At 45.8% G+C, this 21,985-nt stretch overlaps 1 protein-coding gene across 4 annotated transcripts in view; it reads left to right on the forward strand.

Moving 5' to 3' along the window:
* LOC125048413 overlaps positions 1-21,985 on the forward strand; it is a 47,131-nt gene that overhangs the window by 17,592 nt on the left and 7,554 nt on the right. For 2 of the 4 annotated variants that reach the window (XM_047647096.1, XM_047647097.1), the window contains exons 2-9: positions 10,446-11,501; positions 11,943-12,274; positions 14,840-14,959; positions 15,274-15,467; positions 15,647-18,454; positions 18,590-18,971; positions 19,382-19,642; positions 21,127-21,323. In XM_047647096.1, the coding sequence (XP_047503052.1) occupies positions 11,948-12,274; positions 14,840-14,959; positions 15,274-15,467; positions 15,647-18,454; positions 18,590-18,971; positions 19,382-19,642; positions 21,127-21,323 (4,289 nt within the window). In that variant the 5' untranslated portion in view covers positions 10,446-11,501; positions 11,943-11,947. The remainder of the gene's footprint in view (positions 1-10,445; positions 11,502-11,942; positions 12,275-14,839; positions 14,960-15,273; positions 15,468-15,646; positions 18,455-18,589; positions 18,972-19,381; positions 19,643-21,126; positions 21,324-21,985) is intronic. The other 2 variants (XM_047647098.1, XM_047647099.1) reach the window with 2 other exon arrangements.

Below are 21,985 nucleotides of genomic sequence, written 5' to 3' on the forward strand. Positions count from 1 at the left end.
ACGTCCAAGGTTTTCCCACCTCGTCTTTGTCTGAGAATTTGGATCCTGACGCGTGTGTCATCGTTTTACCAAGAACATGTCCCGAGCTGCGGAAGAGGATGAGCACGGGGAAGTTACGTCGTGGGTTGAGAATAGACGAGATTTATTTTCGGACTTGTATCGTACATACGCGCACCCGCGCGTGGACTCACTCACTCACTCACTCACTCACTCACTCACTCACTCACTCACTCACTCACTCACTCACTCACTCACTCACTCACTCACTCACTCACTCACTCACTCACTCACACACACACACACACACACACACACACACACACACACACACACACACACACACACACACACACACACGCACACGCACAATCACAATCACACACAATTGCACACACTCAAAATCACACACACACACACACGCAGATACATATTCACACATGTTGCAGAGCAGTGTTGGATCGCTGTGGGTCATTGAGGTTCATGTCGCGTCGTCTCGTGAAAACGTGGAAAATATAGACAGAAAATGGATAAATAACGGAATAACGTATGTTACGTGCACCTGTGTCCGGGTTGAAAAGTGTAATTATTACTATTACGTTTTGGTTACACTAAGCTTCGAGGAGTCAGAGGAGTGAAAAGAGGAACTTGATGCCGAATCTGTCATCGGTCGTGCAGGTTTTATTTTCAAGTTTTTTGTTTTGTTTTTGTGCGAAGGGCCGCACCCCGCCGAGGCAGAGCAATGACCGCTTAGTAAATCGGAGAGAAGAGCATCCTTCTTCCGGCCTCTCTTTATCTTCATCCCCCCCCCCCCCACCCCTATTCTCTTCCCAAGCCCCCACCCCCTAACCCTTGCCCAGCTCTTCTGCCTCTCCACTAGCTCTTCCGACCCCCCTCCACCCTCCTCCGTGCTCTTCCGACCCCCCTCCACCCTCCTCCGTGCTCTTCCGACCCCCCTCCACCCTCCTCCTTGCTCTTCCGACCCCCCTCCCCCCTCCTCCGTGCTCTTCCGACCCCCCACCGCCCTCCCCACCTAGCGCTTCCGGCGTCCATCCCCCAGCATTTCCGCCTCCCCCCCCCCTCCACCTTCCCATCCCACCAGCGCTTCCGTCACCATTTACCCCCACCCCCTCTCTCTCTTTTCTAATTATTACCTTCCTCTCTCCTCTCTTCATATGCATCTCCCTCCCTCTCCTCCTCCTCCTCCTCCTCCTCCTCCTCCTCCTCCTCCTCCCCCCCCCTCCTCCTCCCCCTCCCCCTCCTCCTTCTCCTCCTCCTTCTCCTCCTCCTCCTCCTCCTCCTCCTCCTCCTCCTCCTCCTCCTCCTCCTCCTCCTCCTCCTCCTCTTTCCTTCTGCGAAATAGGGAGCAACATCGCGGTACGAGATGTTTTTGTATGTTGTTGTTTTCTTTCTTTCTCTGTATTCGTTTGCTTATTTGTTACTTTTCGTGGGGGGGGGGGGGGGGTAGAAGAATATTTTTCTGTTAATTGTTTTATTGTGAATCGTGTTATGGTATGTATGTATACTTATTACCCAGCGCAACTTGCAGATTGAGAGGGGATGAGAGAGAGAGAGAGAGAGAGAGAGAGAGAGAGAGAGAGAGAGAGAGAGAGAGAGAGAGAGAGAGAGAGAGAGAGAGAGCGGGACTAGGGAGAGTGAGTTCAGAAAATGGGGAGAAGGGTGGCAGGAATCCGCTGGGTGGGGAGGGGACGAGGGGAGGAGGGGGGAGGCTAACCACTGGGTTCACGGGTATCGATTCGACCCAGTTGAGGGAAGAGCAGCGCCGCGACGCCACCTGACGGACTCGCCTCGGCCACTTCCTCACTTCCCCCTCTCCTCCTTCCTCCCTGCTCCTCCTTCCTCTTCCTCTCTCTCCCTCTTCCTCCTTCCTCTTCCTCGCTCTTCCTCCTCCTCCTTCCCCTTCCTCTCTCTTCCTCCTTCCTCTTCCTCTCTCTTCCTCCTCCTCCTTCCTCTCCCTTCCTCCTCCTCCTTCCTCTCCCTTCCTCCTCCTCCTTCCTCTCCCTTCCTCCTTCCTCTCCCTTCTTCCTCCTCCTTCCTCTCCCTTCCTCCTCCTCCTTCCTCTCCCTTCCTCCTCCTCCTTCCTCTCCCTTCCTCCTCCTCCTTCCTCTCCCTTCCTCCTCCTTCCTCCTCCTTCCTCTTCCTTCCTCTTCCTCCTTCCTCCTTTCTCTTCCTACTCTTCTCCTGCGTCTTCCTTGTTCCCCCTTTTCTTCGCTTCAGCCATTTCCTCCTCCTCTTTCTGTTTTCCCCTTGTCCTCCTTACCCTACCCCGTTCTTCTCTCTCTCGTTTCGTCTCACCCTCCTCCCCCCCCCCCCCCTTCCTCGCTCTGTTTTTGTCTTTGACTTTGTCTGCTTGCCTGCCCGCTCTCTTGATCTTGACACAGTGACATAACCTGTAGCTGCTTTTGTTGTCAGCATTAACTCTCCTGTTGCCACCTTCCTCGTGGCTGGCTTTGGCCCGCTCTCTCTCTCTCTCTCTCTCTCTCTCTCTCTCTCTCTCTCTCTCTCTCTCTCTCTCTCTCTCTCTCTCTCTCTCTCTATTTCTCTCACTCACTCACTCACTCCACTCCACTCACGCATTTTATCACTTTCTCTTTCCCTCTCGTTCAATCACATCTGTACTCATATTTTAAGACAGTCGGGACATCCTTGATTCCTTTCTTTCTCACTGAGAATTTATATCAGAAAGATAGAGTGGGAGTGGGGGTGGGGGTGAAGGAGAGGGGCGGGGAGGAGGTGTGAGGGTTCGAAGTAGAGTACGTTTTCTTTGTGGGCGGACTCTCTAGTACACGGTGACCCATTTCGACCTGGCTCCGTGCCGTGATTTGGGCGATTCTTTTTTGTGTGTGTTGACCTAGATCGCCCCTGGTGGTGTGTCACGTGGGTGGGAGATCGGCCGAGGGTCTTTGTTACTGTAGGTAGGGAAGGGGGAATTTTTTGTTTGTTTCCTAAAATAGGTGGATGGTTTGATAATGATCTGATGTGTTGACTTTTTTGGTCCTCGAATTGTTTGTTTTTGTTAGGGGCGCCCAGAGAGGTCTTTGTACGGCGGACATTCCCCTAGGATTCTTTGTCGTAGGGACATAGTCTGCCCAGACGATTCTTTGTTACCCAGACTTCCACCGAGAATTCTTTGTTCATCTGGCATCTCCAGATAAGTGTTTGTTATTAAACCCTTTTCCGTGTTCCCAAACCTTTCTTAGTAAGATGTTCCCCAGATAATCCTTCGTAAACCCAACGTGCCCAGGGAAATCTTTCTGGGCAGATATTCCCAAATATTTTCTTTGTTAACTAAACACCCACCGCAGTGCCTTACTTTGTCACACATCCCTGTTTCTTTGTTAGTCGTACATCACCAAAAGGTTCTTTGTTGGACACGCTCTTCAGCTGGTACCTTAAGCAGTTCTTTGTTAGAAATGCTTTTTTAACTGGTACCTCAAACAATCCTTTGTTAGACACGCTTTTAGCTCGTACATCAAGTAGTCCTTTATTAGACACGCTTTCTAGCTGGTACCTCAAGCAGTTCTTTGTCAGACACGCTTTTCAGTTGGTACCCCAAGCAGTCCTTTGTTACAGACATTTCAACTGATAACCCTGGCAAGTTATCGTTAGCCATGCACCTAAGTGGGAAATGTTATTTTTTTCCCCATGGGCATTTGGGATTCCTCGAAAGCATCTTCATTTTCTAGGTCCCTTTTTATCGTAGTTCCCGAGGGTACGGGCAGCCTAGATTTTGGGCATCGCGATTGGCTTTCCAGGCAGAGCACGTCACGACCCAAGGATACGAAGGAGGATTTCCAAGTGGGAATTAAGTGACGTGAATGAATTAAGTGATGTTATATTCCTGGTCTTTATTTTATTGTTATTATTACTTTATTATTGTTATTTTAATTATTTTTGTGTTTGAGTGTTTAAGTGACTTGTGTGCTTAGCTTAATGTTCTTGCTATCCATTTGCAGTCTTTGTTGTTATTTGGGCTTCCATAACCCCGAGAGACGAGCGTGTGTATATTTTTCACATGGAAACGTTCTTTTTTTGCACATAAGAGTGTATGTATTTGTTTAGTTGTTTATCGGTTTTATTTTGCGTTTTAGTGAGTCGCAGAAGGTTGGATGGGAATACTCTTTTTATCCAGCCTGACATTTTCGGGTGTATAATTGCCCTCACACCCGCCAGAGAGCGTTGCAGTGCACACCTGTAAGGCCTTCGTGCATTTCCCTCCAAGGCCTATAATCTCTCCACCTTCTCCTTCCTTCCTTCCCTCCCCCCCACTGCATTGCAATCTCTTGCCCCCCTCCCCCATTGTATTGCAATTTCTTACCCCCTCCTCCCACTTCATTGCAATGCAAATCCATCTTTTCGTTCGTTTTCTTTCTTTCTTTTTCTTTTTTTCTTTCTTTTGCTTCGTCGCGGCCTGTGCCAGCCCCGCCCTGCCCTTCGCGTGGCCCGAGGGTGCGTCTTGGCCTGCTGTCGCGACCTCCCCTGCCGGCCCGCTGACAGGGGGCTCCTTGCCATTTGGCAGGTGCGCGCAGGGAGTCAAGGTCGACCTATGCGCGTGCCTCATGGGGCGGGATTCTTGTTTCGGGCCGGGATTCCTGCTGGGAGAGGGATGGAGGCCTAGGGAAACGGGGAAGGGTTTTTTTTTTTATTTCCCCTCCCCTCCCCCTCCCCTTAACGGGTTTGCTCTTTTTCTCCCCCGCCCCCCTATACCGGGTTGCTGCTTCCTTTTCTATATCTTCTTATCTTCTTCCATACTCGGTTTGTCTTTTTCTCGCCATACTGCCTTGCTTTTTTTTTCAACCCGAGACTAGATTGCTCCTTTCACCATACCGGCTTGCCTCTTGTTTATATGGCTGTTGCCGGGCACGGCGAGGTGGAGAGAACTCGCGCGGACATGCAGGCGTCATGAAATTTCGCATGCCTGACTCAGGGTATCACGAGAACATGCATCATCCTCACCTCATCAGCCCCACTTTCAACCCCACATCATCACCCCCACCCCCTCCTCATCACCCTCACCCCCACCCCTCCTCATCATCCTCACCCCCACCCCCTCCTCATCACCCTCACCCCCACCCCTCCTCATCACCCTCACCCCCACCCCCACCTCATCACCCTAACCCCCACCCCTCCTCATCACCCTCACCCCCACCCCCACCTCATCACCCTCACCCCCACCCCTCCTCATCACCCTCACCCCCACCCCCTTCTCATCACCCTCACCCCCACCCCCACCCCCTCCTCATCACCATCACCCCCACCCCTACCCCCTCCTCATCACCCTCACCCCCACCCCTCCTCATCACCCTCACCCCCACCCCTCCTCATCACCCTCACCCCCACCCCTCCTCATCACCCTCACCCCCACCCCTCCTCATCACCCTCACCACCCCCCCTCCTCATCACCCCCCCCCCTCCTCAACATCACCTCTACTCCCCTCTATGCATCCGGGGCTCGGTAGTCGCTTTCCAGATGCCGGGCTCGCTCATCCCCGCATTTTGCACATTTAGTTTTGATATTTTGAGTTGTGGATTCTCTCCCGAGGGCACGAGAGGTTAAAAAAAAAAAAAAAAAAAAAAAAAAAAAAAAAGGCACCTTTATTATCGATGTATCTCTGCTTCTCCTTGCCTCCCTCCTCCCTCCCCCCACCATCACCGACTGCGACCCCCTCCCCCCAGCTCGACCCCCTCCCCCCAACGCGACCCCCTCCCCCCAGCTCGACCCCCTCCCCCCAGCGCGACCCCCTCCCCCCAGCTCGACCCCCTCCCCCCAGCGCGACCCCCAAAGCAGTGTGAAGGTTGAGCCAACCCGTGACCCCCTTTCACCTCCCCTCTCCCTCCCCTCCCTCCGTCACTCGCTCTCTTCCTTTCTACTTCCATCAAGCTCTCACTCGCTCTCTCTCTCTCCCTCTATCTATCTATTTATCTACCTCTCTCTCTATCTATCTATCTATCTATCTATCGCTCGCTCGCTCTCTCTTCCTCTCTGTTCCCCTTCCTCCCCTCTCCTCCCTTCTTCCTTCTTACTTTCCTCCTTCATTTTCTCCCTGATTCATTTAACTCTTCTCGATTTTTTAAACATTCTTCTTGTTCCTGAGTCTTTCGTCGGCATTTTCAGTGGCCTTCGGAAGTGAAGATCAGGTGAGATGAGATCAGGTGAGCTGGGGTGCTTCCAAGCCGGGGAACTTTCACTGCTTGTTGCACCAGAATGAGCTCCCCTTCTCCACTCTCCCTCCATCCCCTCCCCTCCATCCATCCCCTCCCCTCCCCTCCCCTCCATCCCCTCCCCTCCATCCATCCCCTCCCCTCCCCTCCCCTCCCCTCCCTCCCTCCCTCCCTCCCTCCCTCTATCCATCCCCTCCCCTCCCTCCCTCTATCCATCCCCTCCCCTCCCTCCCTCTATCCATCCCCTCCCCACCCCTCCTCCATCATCTCCGCTCCCTCCCTCCCCTCCCTCCCTCTATCCATCCCCTCCCCACCCCCCCTCCATCATCTCCCCTCCCTCCCTCCCCTCCCCTTCCCTCCCTCCCTCCCTCCGTCCATCCATCCCCTCCCTCCCTCCGTCCATCCATCCATCCCCTCCCTCCCTCCGTCCATCCATCCATCCATCCCCTCCCTCCCTCCGTCCATCCATCCCCTCCCTCCCTCCGTCCATCCATCCATCCCCTCCCCTCCCCTCCCCCTTTCCCTCCTTCCATCCCCTCCCCTCCCTCCCTCCCTCCCTCCATCCCTCCCTCCCTCCATCCCCTCTCCTCCCTCTTTCCTCATGTCTTTCCGTCCCCTCCCTTCTTTCTCCCCTTCCTCCTTTCTCTACATCCTTCCCCTCCCCTTTCTCTACATCCTTCCCCTCCCCTTTCTCTACATCCTTCCCCTCCCCTTTCTCTACATCCTTCCCCTCCCCTTTCTCTACATCCTTCCCCTCCCCTTTCTCTACATCCTTCCCCTCCCCTTTCTCTACATCCTTCCCCTCCCCTTTCTCTACATCCTTCCCCTCCCCTTTCTCTACATCCTTCCCCTCCCCTTTCTCTACATCCTTCCCCTCCCCTTTCTCTACATCCTTCCCCTCTCCTTTCTTTACATCCTTCCCCTCTCCTTTCTCTACATCCTTCCCCTCTCCTTTCTCTACATCCTTCCCCTCTCCTTTCTCTACATCCTTCCCCTCTCCTTTCTCTACATCCTTCCCCTCCCCTTTCTCTACATCCTTCCCCTCCCCTTTCTCTACATCCTTCCCCTCCCCTTTCTCTACATCCTTCCCCTCCCCTTTCTCTACATCCTTCCCCTCTCCTTTCTCTACATCCTTCCCCTCTCCTTTCTCTACATCCTTCCCCTCCCCTTTCTCTACATCCTTCCCCTCCCCTTTCTCTACATCCTTCCCCTCCCCTTTCTCTACATCCTTCCCCTCCCCTTTCCCTTTCCCTTTCTCCCTTTCCTCCTTTCTCTACATCCTTCCCCTCCCCTTTCTCTACATCCTTCCCCTCCCCTTTCTCTACATCCTTCCCCTCCTCCTTTCTCTACATCCTTCCCCTCCCCTTTCTCTACATCCTTCCCCTCCCCTTTCTCTACATCCTTCCCCTCCCCTTTCTCTACATCCTTCCCCTCCCCTTTCTCTACATCCTTCCCCTCCCTTTCTCTACATCCTTCCCCTCTCCTTTCTCTACATCCTTCCCCTCCCCTTTCCCTTTCCCTTTCTCCCTTTCCTCCTTTCTCTACATCCTTCCCCTCCCCTTTCTCTACATCCTTCCCCTCCCCTTTCTCTACATCCTTCCCCTCCCCTTTCTCTACATCCTTCCCCTCCCCTTTCTCTACATCCTTCCCCTCCCCTTTCTCTACATCCTTCCCCTCCCCTTTCTCTACATCCTTCCCCTCCCCTTTCTCTACATCCTTCCCCTCCCCTTTCTCTACATCCTTCCCCTCCCCTTTCTCTACATCCTTCCCCTCCCCTTTCTCTACATCCTTCCCCTCCCCTTTCTCTACATCCTTCCCTTCCCCTTTCTCTCTCTTCCTCTTCCTCTCTCTTCCTCTTCCTTTCTCTTCCTCCTTCCTCTTCCTCTCTCTTCTCCCTTCCTCTCTCTTCTCCCTTCCTCTCTCTTCCTCTCTCTTCTCCCTTCCTCTCTCTTCTCCCTTCCTCTCTCTTCCTCTCTCTTCCTCCTTCCTCTCTCTTCTCCCTTCCTCTCTCTTCCTCTCTCTTCCTCCTTCCTCTCTCTTCCTCTTCCTCTTCCTCTCTCTTCCTCCTTCCTCTCTCTTCCTCTTCCTCTTCCTCTCTCTTCCTCCTTCCTCTCTCTTCCTCTTCCTCTTCCTCTCTCTTCCTCCTTCCTCTCTCTTCCTCTTCCTCTTCCTCTCTCTTCCTCCTCCTTCCTCTCCCTCCTTCCTTCTTTTCCCCCTTCCTCTCCTTCCTCCGGTGCCTGCATCCTTCCCCTCTCTGTGTCTTCCTTTCCCTTTCCTTCTTCCTTCCTCCATCCCATATCCTTACTCTTTCCCCTCCCTCACCCCCCCCCCCCTTTTTCTCCATTCCCTACCCCTGCTCCAATGCTTTATTCCTTCCTTACCTCCTTTTTTCGCCGTACCCTGTCTTTGGGCGAGTTTGATCGTCTAATTGCCAATATTTGTTAAAAAAAAAAAAGGAAAGGTGTATTAGAGTATCATCCAACTTCCCCTTTTTTCTGCGGATTGCAAATTGGGAGACCGGATGTTGGGATGCAGCGTCTCGACCGGCACCTACGTCCTCCAGCGGGAGCGGGTTGCGAATAACAATTTTTGTCGTTCCCCATTCCCCATTTCCCTCCTTTCACATTCCCCATCCCCCATCTGATGTTGCAGACGTGTGTGTGTGTGTGTGTGTGTGTGTGTGTGTGTGTGTGTGTGTGTGTGTGTGTGTGTGTGTGTGTGTGTGTGTGTGTGTGTGTGTGTGTGTGTGCCTGTCTGTTCTGTTCTTGGCATCGGTCGGGATGGCACCGCGACAAGGTATTCTTGGGTTGTCGGCGCAACATCGCGTCATTGGTATTATGGAGCTGGACGCCGTCGCCAAGCGTGTGTTGCACGTGGGGTTCCGGTTGTGGTCGGTCTCTCTCTCTCTCTCTCTCTCTCTCTCTCTCTCTCTCTCTCTCTCTCTCTCTCTCTCTCTCTCTCTCTCTCTCTCTCTCTCTCTTCTCTCTCTCTTTCTCTCTCTCTCTCTCTCTCTCTCTCTCTCTCTCTCTCTCTCTCTCTCTTTCTCTTTCTCTTCTCTTTCTCTCTCTCTCTCTCTCTCTCTCTCTCTCTCTCTCTCTCTCTCTCTCTCTCTCTCTCTCTCTCTCTCTCTCTCTCTCTCTCTCTCTCTCTCTCTCTCTCTCTCTTTCCCCCGTCATCTTCCTCCCCCCCTTTTCTCTATCTATCAGCCTGTTTACCCTATCTATATCCCAGACCTACATGTTCGCCCGGGAGATTCCATAAATCTATATCACTGATGCAGAATTTTTCTCTTCTTCGTCTTCGTCTTCTTCACACGCACTGCACTCTCGTCCAGTCCCTTAGGCCTAACGGCATTCCTACGAGAATCAAAGCTTACGTAACCATAGTCCGTCTCCGAACATAGCGAAAGACCTTCAGTTTGTTTGCTCTTGTTTTTTTTTTCATTTGCGTTTTGAAGTAAATGATTGAGGTCCGGTCCAGCGTGTCAGTCAGGTGAAAATGACTCCTCGTTGCAGGTGACGCGTTAAAGATTGCCGAAATTACATCAGCTGTTTGGGGGGCACGGAATCTTTTTGGTGTATTGTTTACTATTTATTGTTATTTATCTAACGATTGGTGTTCTTGTTGATAATTTGTTATTACTGTTGGTGGTGTTTGTTTATGTTTAAGGATTAATTAGGGATTGGGTGTTATGTTAAGTCAGTAGTGGTACTTTTTTCTAATTTTTTGAGAGTACAATCAAATCTGGAGGAATTTTTTTCCGAGAGAAAAACTGAGTGATAGGTTTTAATTTATATTATTTTAGGGCTCATTTTATACATCCAAAACTTGTCACCTAACATACAGATACACAATGTTTTTGTTTTTATTTTTCAGTTAGATACAGCCACAAAGTATTGCAACTTGCACCCATTCTTATAAGTCTTTTCAATTATTCTATTATAAGTCTAACACAGTGTAAGGAATGGTGAATATTATACAAGTTTAGTGAACATTGTAATGCCTTCTCTGTATATATATAACCCAGGCCTTTATATTATGTGCCAATTGTATGCAAATGATCAGTAATAGTTTTCTGATCACCATTACAGCCTAAGTATTTGACTAAGTAGGCCCACCATGAATTGTTCTTGGCCTTAGTGCTAGCTTTTGAACTTCAGTTACAAGTGTTAAGTAATTAGACCTAAGTTTATTCATAATGTATAGTGTAAGATATGTCTTCCCCATGTAAGCCTAGGTGGTAATTGTTCTTGTTTCCTTTGAAGGCAAGATGTGTGGAGGTGGTGTGGTGAGCGCTCGAGGTCCCCGCCCCCCTCAGCAGCTGCCGCCGCGCCCTCTCTGCCTCCATCGCCGCCGCCGCCGCCCCCAGTAACCCATAGCATCATGACCACTGCCTAGACCCTCCCCCCCTTCTTTTTTTTTTCTTTTCCACAACCCCCCCACATCACCACCCCATAGCTGGCTTTCTCCTCCTTTCCCCTCCTCCTCCCCTCGTCCACAGCCCTTTCCCCCCACTAGACCTCTTGGTAACTTTATACTCGACCTGCTAATGACCTACTGTTGCTCTACTATACAAAGTTTGCACGTTTTTCTCATACATCCATTATCTATATATATATACACATATATATATATACATACATAAAAGGCTCAGGAAAAGAAGTAACCAGTTTGTACAATTAACAATCATAACTTTGCAAAGGCCTTCATTACTTGGTAGTCTTTTGGTTTTTGATGATAATACCCCCTTTCTCTTTACCCACACACACCCCCTTGTCAGAATCCACTGGGAAGGTTGTGCTACATCGTCGCTTGTAGCCTTGTCCTTTTTGTTATTAATAAGGCCCCTTTGGTGGTTTCAGCAAAGAGTGGAGCTTTTGACTCTCCCTAGCCACAGAAAGAGCACTCTCTCGTCTAGAGCCTGTGTTCTAAGGCTCTAGATTGAGAACTTTACCCATCATCTCATCATGCCCAAACTCTAAGAATATACATTTTCTTTTTTCTTTTTTTCTTTTTTTTCCTTCCTTCCTTCGAATTTAATTTTGGGGATATTTACTCCTTTTTGGCCTTTGATTTACTGCCACCTCTGTCCCCTAACGCCCACAAGTGCATCTACTTTGCTTGATTTCCCTCTGTCTCATAATACCGTTTTTGATAATTGTGTTTTAGTGGTTCCTAAATTCCAAATCCTTACACCTCATTTACCATTTACACTAGTAAGCTCCAACCCCTCCCCACCCAAAAAACCCGCCTATATGTGATATCATTTTGATGACGACATGATAACGACAAAAATTATCCAAGACCCAGCACTGTTTAAGGTGGGTCCCAAGGAGTGTGATCTGGGTGATGAAAATAGAACATTTAATTTGTCTGTTTACTGTAATACATTTCATGAGGAATAAGACTTTGCATGTTAAGTTATTTTTTGAGATGTTACTTTAAAAAAAAAAGACTTGTGTAGACTTCTCACAACAGTTTTATTGGATTTGTAATTTCATTGTACAAGCCTGTCAGTATTTAAGATGGAAGTAGGCAATATCATTAGACCTTTCTAAGGTGGAGGCAGCTCTTGGTGAAAGCAAGAGATATAAAACTCATAAGTTGGTTTACTCTAATATCTTATAATAATAATAGTAAAAATTCAGATTACAAAATAAGCTGTATGGCTAACGGGCTTTATGATAAAAATCAAAAGCCACAAACAGCCTTCCTAACTCACAGAAATTCTGATCCCTAACCATTGGTAAACCTTGACACAGTTGTTATGAAGCTTGTACGGTGTGAGTGGGCGCCATCACTGGTGGTGGAGTGGCTGTGTGGGGAACTGGAGGAGCGTGGCATCCCAGGACCCACTTATGCGCACACCCTCCTCTCCCTCCTCCACCACCACTACTGTCCCCATCCTGCCCCTACGACACCCATCTCTGCTTCCACCTGCTCGCCCATCGGCACGGGCAACTACCAGCACCCCCTCTCTCGGCGCCACCTGGATGACTTTGACCTGCGCGACCTGGACCTGGACGATCTCCTAGGGCACACCGCGCACCCTGACGCTGATCTTCCTGACTTTGCTACGTTTTCAACACAGCAGGTGATTTTATTGCTAATTTTGTTACTTTTTTTCTTTTTTCTTGTATAGGGGGCATGTACACTTGTAGTTTTGTGTCTGCTGCAGATTTTAGTTCACTGATTTTTAATAGTCAATGGATTCTAGTGAATGTTTATCGAATTTCCAAGACTGCTGGTTTTATATTGTCTATGGAACTCGAGCTGTATTGCTTCCCATTTTTAGTCTTGGCTTTGATTGGTCAGTATCATTTAAAGTGTGATTCACATGTAGGCCAAAATAGATAGAAATCAAATGTTCCCTTCTCTCACTAGCTTGGGAAGAGACAGTGAGCAGTGCCAGAAAGAATGTACATTTTTTCTCACTCTTGTTCTTCTTTGTCTTTTCTTATCCTTAAATTCTGTTTTTTTTTGTTATCAGGAGCTTCTCAGTTAATATGCCCAGTTTAATATAGGTTCCTAAGCATGGTATTTGCATATTATCACATTATCACATAGTTATCTTTTAAGAGTGATTACATAGGGCAGAGGCAGAGGCTGGCATGTTGCAATGACATTAATTATGGCTATTACTATGGAAGAAGCAGCTAAAGGTATAAAGAAGGAAACCTCACGAACTTTAGATATCCTAATATTTCCCCTCTCTCTCTCTTCTTCCAAAATCTGTTTCCAAAGTTGCTTGCTTAACCCATTGGTGTCAAGTACACGTAGACCACTGTAGTAGTAGTAGTAGTAGTAGTTTTTTTTTTTTTTTTTTTTTCCATAAAGGTGGCACCTTTTCTGCTCAATTTTCAAGAAGGTAATCAGTAGGACCTACATGACCTCATTTCCCCATTCCTTTAATTTGAGGGGAATCCCCACCCACCTCTTTCTCCTGATGATATTAATATCAATTGTGTAATTATTATTGGCATTAGGATTATTATGATGTTAGAAATGCTAATAAAAAAAATAAAAAAAACATCTTTTTAAAAATCAGGGATTTAGGTAGGACTAGTAACTGACTCTATGGTGACTTAAGTTCTTGTGGAGCCAAAATTAATAAACTAAAACCACTGTGGACATGGCATGCATCTACTTGAGGTCAGTGGGTTAAATATGTATTCATCCAAGTACAGAAATATTAACAGAATTAGCATATGTTTTGTTTTATTTGTAATATTAATTGTAATGATTCATATACATCAGTTGTGGAAATTTAATCTTTGTTTTCTGGATTACTTCTTTTAGTTTTACAAAGGACATGTCCAGATATTCTTAGTATTGCATATATTATAAAAAACAACAACTTTTGGCATCTAGATGGTCACAGAAAAATCCGGAATAATGTGCATGTTAAGTATTGAAAGTGTAGTATATAGGACTTTGAACCCCCCATAATCTGTTTAGTAGTTAATTGTTGGTACAGGCTCAAAATTTGTCTTTTCCCACATGTTATACAAATCTGATTGAATAGGCATGACTTACTGGAAGGGTGCTTTTCATCTATCAGTTCTTTGAAATTTGTTCTTGTAATTAAGCTTGTACTTATATATGTCTGTTAATTCTTATTCATGTGGTGATATCTGAAAGTATTTTTTACAAACATATCACTGTTCCTACTAAATATTTTGTATAATTATTTTCCTCTTTTTTGTATATACTTGCATAGCCATGAATGTGTGTCTATATATATATATATATATATATATATATATATATATATATATAGTGGGTGGGTGAATTATGTATCTGTAGGTATGGGTGGTGGGTGAGTGAAGACACAAATGCCTATGCCTCTTGCTGTGCCAGTGAATGAGGGAGTGATAAATACTATCCATATTTTCTTTTATCTTGTTAGTTATAGCTTTTGTGGATCCCAGGGTGGACCTACATGCCTTAAAACCTGTATCAGTATATGCCTTGTGTTGTAGGAATATAGGATTCAAGCCAAATCTGTGTAAGGTTGATATGTATATATACATCTTTGTTTGTTTTGGATGTATGTGTCTGTTTGCTAAGTGTGGATATAGATATTTTGAATTGTTTACCTGCTAGTGATCCTAAAGATATTAAATATCAGCCTAGGCAATTGTTGTATGAATTAGAATATAGCTAAAGTCTATATATTATATGCCATAATTACTATTACCAAAGAAAATATAGAAATAGAAGTTTTCTTTCTTCTTTCATCTTTTTTTCTCTTGCTTCACAATTTCTATTCTCTGATCCAATATCTTTAAACAAGAAAGAGCATCACTTGGAAGTTTATCATCGTTATGTAATTGGGTGGATATTTTGTTGCTATAAAGTCTGAGATTGTTTTATCTTTATGCTATGGTAAATATGATACAATCTAATGTTCATTGATATTTTTTTGCATATTATTTATTATTCACTTAATATAAAAAGAGAAGAAAATACTGTGATACTATAAGAACAATCTGAGTATGTGTGTGTGTGTGTGTGTATGTATATATATATATATATATATATATATATATATATATATATATATATATATTATTGTATATACATGCATACATGATAGTATCACAGGGAGACTAGATAATTTGGGAGTGACATGTTAAGGTTCTTGCCCACCTTATAGCGTGGAGGAAGTCGTCGTGCTCGAAAGCGTTACAAGGTTCGCCAGAAACAGCGTATTCTGACCTCAGAGCAACTGCAGAAGGTGGCAGCCCTTCAGTGCCTCATGTCTGCTTCTGATGAGGTAAAGCACAATGCACTTAAGCGATGAATTGAGTCACCCATGCAGCAATACCCTTGCCACCCTGGCTAGATTTTTTTTGCCTTGTTTGATATATGCAACTTTGCAAGGGATATATGCTAGCGTGAGGGATTTTTTATATCGGGTGTATAACCTGAGTCAAGGAAACACAATCCCTTCTAGAGCTGATATTACTGTGCATAGTTTTTGTACCATTTTCTTTTTCTTAAGAGAACCTTTCCTCGTTATTTTCTCTCCCACTCGCTCATTCACATTATAGCTCTTTGTCATATATCTAATTTTTTTCTGATCAACAGCGATATGATCTAGAGAGCCTCATAGAAGAACTCTGTGTACGCCTTAAGACTGCTGCAGAAAACGAGCACAACGTGACTAACAGCACCACCCCTTGTAATAATAAATCCATAGCACGGAAAGGAGGATCACAAGAGAGCATTAATGACACTGATGACTCGGCATCAACATCAACGCCGGAAGAACAAGCTGAGAAGTGAGTGTTTTGCAAGTGTAAAAAGTTCTAGTAGTCATTTATTTAATTATATTTTTTCCATAAATTACTTTTCTTTTTGGATTTTGTGATGTACCCAAAAAAGTGCCATGATATATGAATATTGAGTGAATCTGTAATCTCTAGTTTTCATACTTTTACAAAGATGCCTCTCTTTTTAGGTATTATGCAGCCTTTCCACCCCTAAGTAAAAACTGTAAAGAGAATTGCAAAGAGAACTGCATCCACGAGAAGCAATGGCAGCCAGGAAAGGCACTATGTTCATGTGTTTGGGAGAACCAGAAGCCTTCATTTTCCTCGAGTCGTGAAACCCTAAAGCTGAGCAGTAGTAAGATGCCTCGCTCTCACCGCAAGAAAGGTCGTGAGAAGAAGGAGAAGAAAGAAGTGGAGGCCAAGTTTGATGTGCCCGAGGGTCACGAGGGCAGCAGGAGACATCACCATGTGTCATTCACATGGCATGCGGCCTCCAAGCACCGCGATTCCAAGTTGAGCGAGAGCTACGACACAGATAGTGCCTCGGAGCATGAGCGCAGCGGCGAGAGGAGGAGGAAGAAGTTCCTGGGCCCTCTCTTGGACGAGGACATTGGGGAAGGCTACATTGGAGACACAAGTTCACGTGAGAGTTCTGAAGACCGAGACAAGGGTGAGCAGGATCAGGAAAAGGGGAAAGGAGACAAAAGTGATAAGAATTATGGATCAGCTGTGCAGGAGAAGAACAGGGCAAGCCAGGAAGAATGGGAGTGCATGGGGGACTTGCTAATGGAGGCAAATCAACACGAGAGTGGTGTGCCACCAACGAGCGGAGGTGGCCGTCTCTTTGAGCGTGGAAGCACCTCAGGGGGCACCAGTGGCTCCAGTAGCGATGTTGAGACATATCCCTATGCAGAAGTAGACCAGGAGGCTGAAAGTGTGCGGCAGTTAGAGAGGAAAATTTCAGATACGGTGGCACAGGTGTGGGGCCAGGCAAGTGAACATCTAAGTCATGGTCAAGGAGAACACGTATGGGATCCCCCTTCTATGGAGGAACTGACTCTCTACACTGCTATATGTGGCTTGAGCTTCCCTGACCCACATGGGACCCAAGACTTGGCTGCCATAGAGCAGATACCATGCAGTGAAACTGTCCATGCATCTTTGATATCAAATATCGAAGGATGGCAGCAGAGTCAGTCCTGGCAAGCCCTTGATCTCATCACCCAAACTGACCCTCTCCTGTGTAACATTAGTTGCCAAAGCCCACAGGAGAGTCACAAGGTTGATGCTGGAAAGGATGCCAGTGCCCTCATTCACCTGACCAGTAGCCTAGAAAAGTCCATTTGGTCTGACTGTAATGCCAACAATATCTCTGGCAGTGAAGGCACCTTGTCAGCTTGCATAGAGGACCCTCACCTCAGCAACATTTTAGAAAGTAGAAAAAGCGACAGCTGCCACACAACTGAGGAGCTGGAGAATAAATTATGCGAGTCATTCATGAAGCTAGGCTTGGAAAATCTATGGGAAAATACTCTAGGCCTGGAAGGTGTGTTTGAGGACCCTAGTGTAAATAATTGTACCTTAGAATATATATCTGAAAATAATAGTGGCGAAGGAGTTCGGACAGATTCAGAACATGAGAAGATGATGGCCCTTGTGGAAGATGTTTGTAAAAGTTATGAGTCACAAGAAGAAAGCGCTATGGATAGCTCGCTGCTGAAGCAGCTGCCATCTGGTCCAACAGGGCCTCAGGCTGATCTGCATCACACTGAAAGCAGTGGGTTCTCCATGGTGGTTCCTCGTGGCAAAAGCACAGAACTTGGGGCCCCTCCTGACCCCCTTAACGAAAGTATGTTGTTGGGCCATAGCCATGCTGGACACCTTGGGAGTATGGACACTTTACCTCTCGGCCAGGATGAGGAAAACCTGCTCACTTCTCCTCGAACACACTTCAGGCCCATCCGTCAGGAAAGCATTGGGAGCACAGCTGACGACCACTATGAGGACGGGACGATGTTTATCATCAACTCAGAGCGGCCAGATCTGCCCTTCCAGAGGACAAGCAGTGGGGCCTTATTCCTGGAGAGCGACCTTCTTGAAGGTTCACCCAAGAAGTACATGGTGTACAAGGAACCTGTGCCTAAGGTTGCTCCACCAGACGAGGAGGAAGAACTCGTATCCCATAACCCCTATCCAGCTGTTGCATTAATACCTAAATTCAAAGTAGTCAATAATGAGAAGTTCTGCCAAACAGAGACAGCAACTGCCACCACTAATGGGAGGCCCTCCACCATCAATGAGAAGCGGGCATCATATGAAACAGGTGGAATCATTGAGGGCTTTGGCCACAGCCAGGATGAGGAGCCAGATGTGTTTGAGTTCCAACACCAGGACTTCCCAGATAACAAAAATTTGGCACAAATTTGGAAGAATGAGATCCAGACATCAGAAACTTCCTTCCCAAGAAATATATGGCATATCAACACAGACTGCGATAGAGGAGACGGATGGCCCCATTTGCAAGAGCTGGAGGGAGCTGGCCTCTCTAGCAGTGCCTGGCTAAGCAGGGGAGGGGAAGGTGGCGCTATAGGCTGGAGCAGTGAGGGTCACTTTGAGACCCCTGCTGAAGTGATGATGAATCAGAGGTCGGAGGCACTAGCTTCTCTCTGGCATTGCGACAGCCCTTCTGCTTCCCCATCCTTCCCTGCATCAATCCCTAATCTTCAAGCTCTTTGGACAGATGCAAATCCACATGCTATAGATAATACTGATCCAGATACGGGCAGATCTAAAATGTATATTATAACGAATCCAACAACTCATATTCCTGAAAACTGCAGTGTCATGTCTTCTCTAGCAGAAGTCAGTCCTTGGAAACCTGGAAGCACATGTAGTATGGAAAGCAGTGTGAAAAATAGAAGGGACCAGCTTTGGGCAGAGAAGTCATTGTCAAGCCATCATCGTACTCTACTTCAAGAAGTCAGTTTTAGTAAAAGGTGAGTGTTACATGTAGTAAATGTTTATACAGTTGTATTTGTGTGCATTTTACTAATGTGAAAGAAGACATTTTGTATAGCTATCATTTTAACATTCATCAAGATCTGCTAACTCTCTTTCCCTATTTCTTTCAGGAGTGATGATGCAAGCAGCAGTAATAATATAGATATCCCAGGGGTTTGTCCAGAGTTAAGGTTAGAAGTTGACCAAGAGGCAGATGAACTCTTGGGAGCAGTTCATGCTCAGACCTCAAGCAACCTCTCTCACTGCCAAACCCATCTACCTAGTGGCCGCTCCCTGCTACCAGACCACCATTCACCCCGTCCCCTGCATGAACGGCTAAAAAAATGTAGTTCAGGAAATCCTGTGAGCAAGACTACACCTTCTGTTATTCCCGATTATAAGTTTAAGGGGGAAGACCTTGAGCGAGAGGACCTGGATGATTTGGCTCCAGGATGGGAGCTCAATGATGGCTTTGAGTGGGAACCCCAGACCTCTGGAGACCCTGATGACGAGGTAAGAGAGAATTCCTGATCCTAGCACTACTTCTCTTGCTACTACTACCTTTCCCACAGTCATCCCTCCCACAATTTACATTATGTATTCTGTGTAATTTACAGAATATTATCTAGTAAACCACTGCAAGAACAGTTATTACTTGGATTGCATGCTTGTTTTTTTAGAATGTTGGAATGTATCTAATATTAATTTTCAATGAAGTGTCTTTAAAAGATTGAATCTATTCTGGTATTCATGTTCATTCTTAAGAATAAAAGGCACTGCATAATTTATCAGACTAAAGTATGATTTTAGTTCCTGGGGTTTTGAAGAGAAGAGACAAACCATTAACTAGTCTTAGTCTTGTTAATGGAAAGTTCACAGTACCAAAATCTCTGCAATCATTAATCTTTTGTGCAATATTACAGGAGTGTCCAGATGGATTAGGGGATGATGATGACGGGGAAAGTGGAGAGGTTCTCTTGTACGAGACAGAGGATGGCACAACGTACACCATCCCTGTGGAGTACCTGGATGACACCCTCTATGACCAGATATTTGGTGCCACGGAACCTGCCACTCAGCGCCTTGGAGGGTCCCTGCCTGATTTGCCATCAGGCCACCCCACTGCTATACGTTTCTCTAGTGAATTAGAAGACGAGTGGAAAAAGAGTGGTATTCCTTATAAGGTGGGTTTAGGATGTTTACAAGCTTTCCCCTCCCTTTCTAACTTTGAATTAGTATGTTGGTATTTTTTTTTTTTCAGATCCATTTAGTCTAAGAACAATACTTTCTTCTTTAGATATGAATTAATAATTATGATTGATATGACATGACCATCACGTCATGAAAAGATTTGGCTTCAGGGGCATGTGACATGAACATAATGTCATGGGAAAATTTGGCTAAAGGTTGAGGTGATGCAAACTTGCAATCATGAGAATATAGGCTGATAGGAATGACTTCCCATGAGTGCACAAAGCTCATAGAGGGTGACTAGACTTAGTGGGTATTTTGGAATGGGCTTTTGTATTATTTCCATCAACAAATAAGTGTGGAATGTACTGTCTGTGAGCCATGACTGGAAGAGCACCAGCTCCAGGAAGGATGCCATTTCCATGCTCAGTATCCTATACCTGGTTTCCCTGACAGGCAGCACAGGTTGCATTGGAGAAAATTGAGTAATATGGGGATGTTATTGTTGTTATTCTTGCACAGGGTTATGAAATACCTAGAGAGATGATATGCAGATTTTGCAAGAAAAATAGTCTATTACCATCTGGATAAAGTAAATCAAATAACAAAATTAGACATTGAAAAGTGTCAAAAAGATATAGACACACAGAAAAAGAGAAAATAGCAATGCAGAGGGGAGTCTTTTTCATGTGCACCTGATCTACAAGCCCCACACCCATCAGAATGGCCACTCATCTAATGCTAGTACCTAAATTTTGGGCCAGTGAAGTATCCAGATCCAATTGGTAAGGCAATAACTGAGCTCAATTTTCATGCCTTGTAATCCAGAGTAGAATAAAAGGCCTACTTCAACCTTTTTTTAACCAGTAGAAGTTGAAGGTATTTATGTTCAATTTAAGGTTGATGAAGGACTGGAATAGTATCTTAGCTTAATGAGGAGAATATGAATGTGAAACAAATTAAGACTCCTCAGTAATTCATTTGTTGTTAATGTGATTTTTTAAAAAGCAGATGGTTTTGACGTAAGCAAGCTGCTTGTTGCAAAAATCCTGAAATGTTACGGAAATGTTCCAGAGTATTGCACTGGCAGTGATTTTAATTGCCAGTATTCCTTTGTTTTTTCTCATTACTAATATAGTCCACATATAGTATATTATTAGCATGTACTGTAGATAGACATTCATTTATCACATGAGCCCATTGCAGCTACCATTTCTGATTAACAATTTAAAATCTGCCATTACATCAGGCAAGAAGTCAAACACTAGAAATCAACAAGCTTGTATACAATTGCCATAATTAACTGGACATTAAAGTGAGACTCACTACAGAGAGGATTAAACACTTTTGGTTTCAGAAACAAGAAGTATAATTATTCTTTAAAAATCTTGTATATTGTATATCTTTTGAGCTTAAGGAAGAAGTGGCTTACTTTGTTACCTTCTGAAATGACTTACCTCGTCTATCCCTTCTGCAGGTCCAATTACCACGAAAGCCAAGGCCAGGGAGGTGGATACCCCCTTCTCGGCGGCCCTGTACCTTCTTTATGGAAGGGAGCTGTCGTCGCAGTGACTGCAAATTCTCTCACGACCTGTCGTCCATTACCTGCAGGTTCTGGGAAGAGGGCTCTTGCCTGAAGGGCATCACCTGCCCCTTCCTGCACGGCTACCCCCTGTATGTGGCTACTAATACCTCTCATCACCTCATCCTCTCTCTCTCTACTTATTATTTTTCTTCTAATCAGGGCATGTTTTTTCTATCATTCTTTCTTCTTTTTTTCTCTTTTCTTTTCCTTTTGTAAAATGTTATAGGCTAGATGCACAAAAAACACTTAAAGTCATTTACTTCTAAAGTCATTTCTGGTTTGCATGAAGGCTAGCCAAGAGACATTGAGACATGAATCAACAAGAGAAATACAAAAGCATCAGGATTGATGGAATTTATTGCCATATATACTTTTAACAAATCCTACCATGGAAATTATGTTTTAACAAGTTATTAGTTTAATGGTCAGGCAAATACACTTACAAACTTAGTTTACCCAATTATACTTCTTATCCATTTTAGAGACCATTTTCAGCACTGTGTAATAGAGAAGACCTTGATAGTTAATTTAACTTGAAGGTGGTGTTCAATGATATTCCATTTGAATGTATTTTCATAGCACCTTAACCCGTTACTACCGGGCCATAAGTATAGCGGTCATAACAAACCACTCGATCTGCTGGGTACGGGCTATACATGTGGTGACACGCTAGAGCCCGTTGAGCAGGAAGTTCCGCGACATGTTACAGACTCCTGCTCCCATTGTCAGGACGGTTGCCAGAAATCACTGG

The sequence above is a fragment of the Penaeus chinensis genome, chromosome 43, assembly GCF_019202785.1.
Source record: "Penaeus chinensis breed Huanghai No. 1 chromosome 43, ASM1920278v2, whole genome shotgun sequence".
Classification (NCBI taxonomy): Eukaryota; Metazoa; Arthropoda; class Malacostraca; order Decapoda; family Penaeidae; genus Penaeus; species Penaeus chinensis.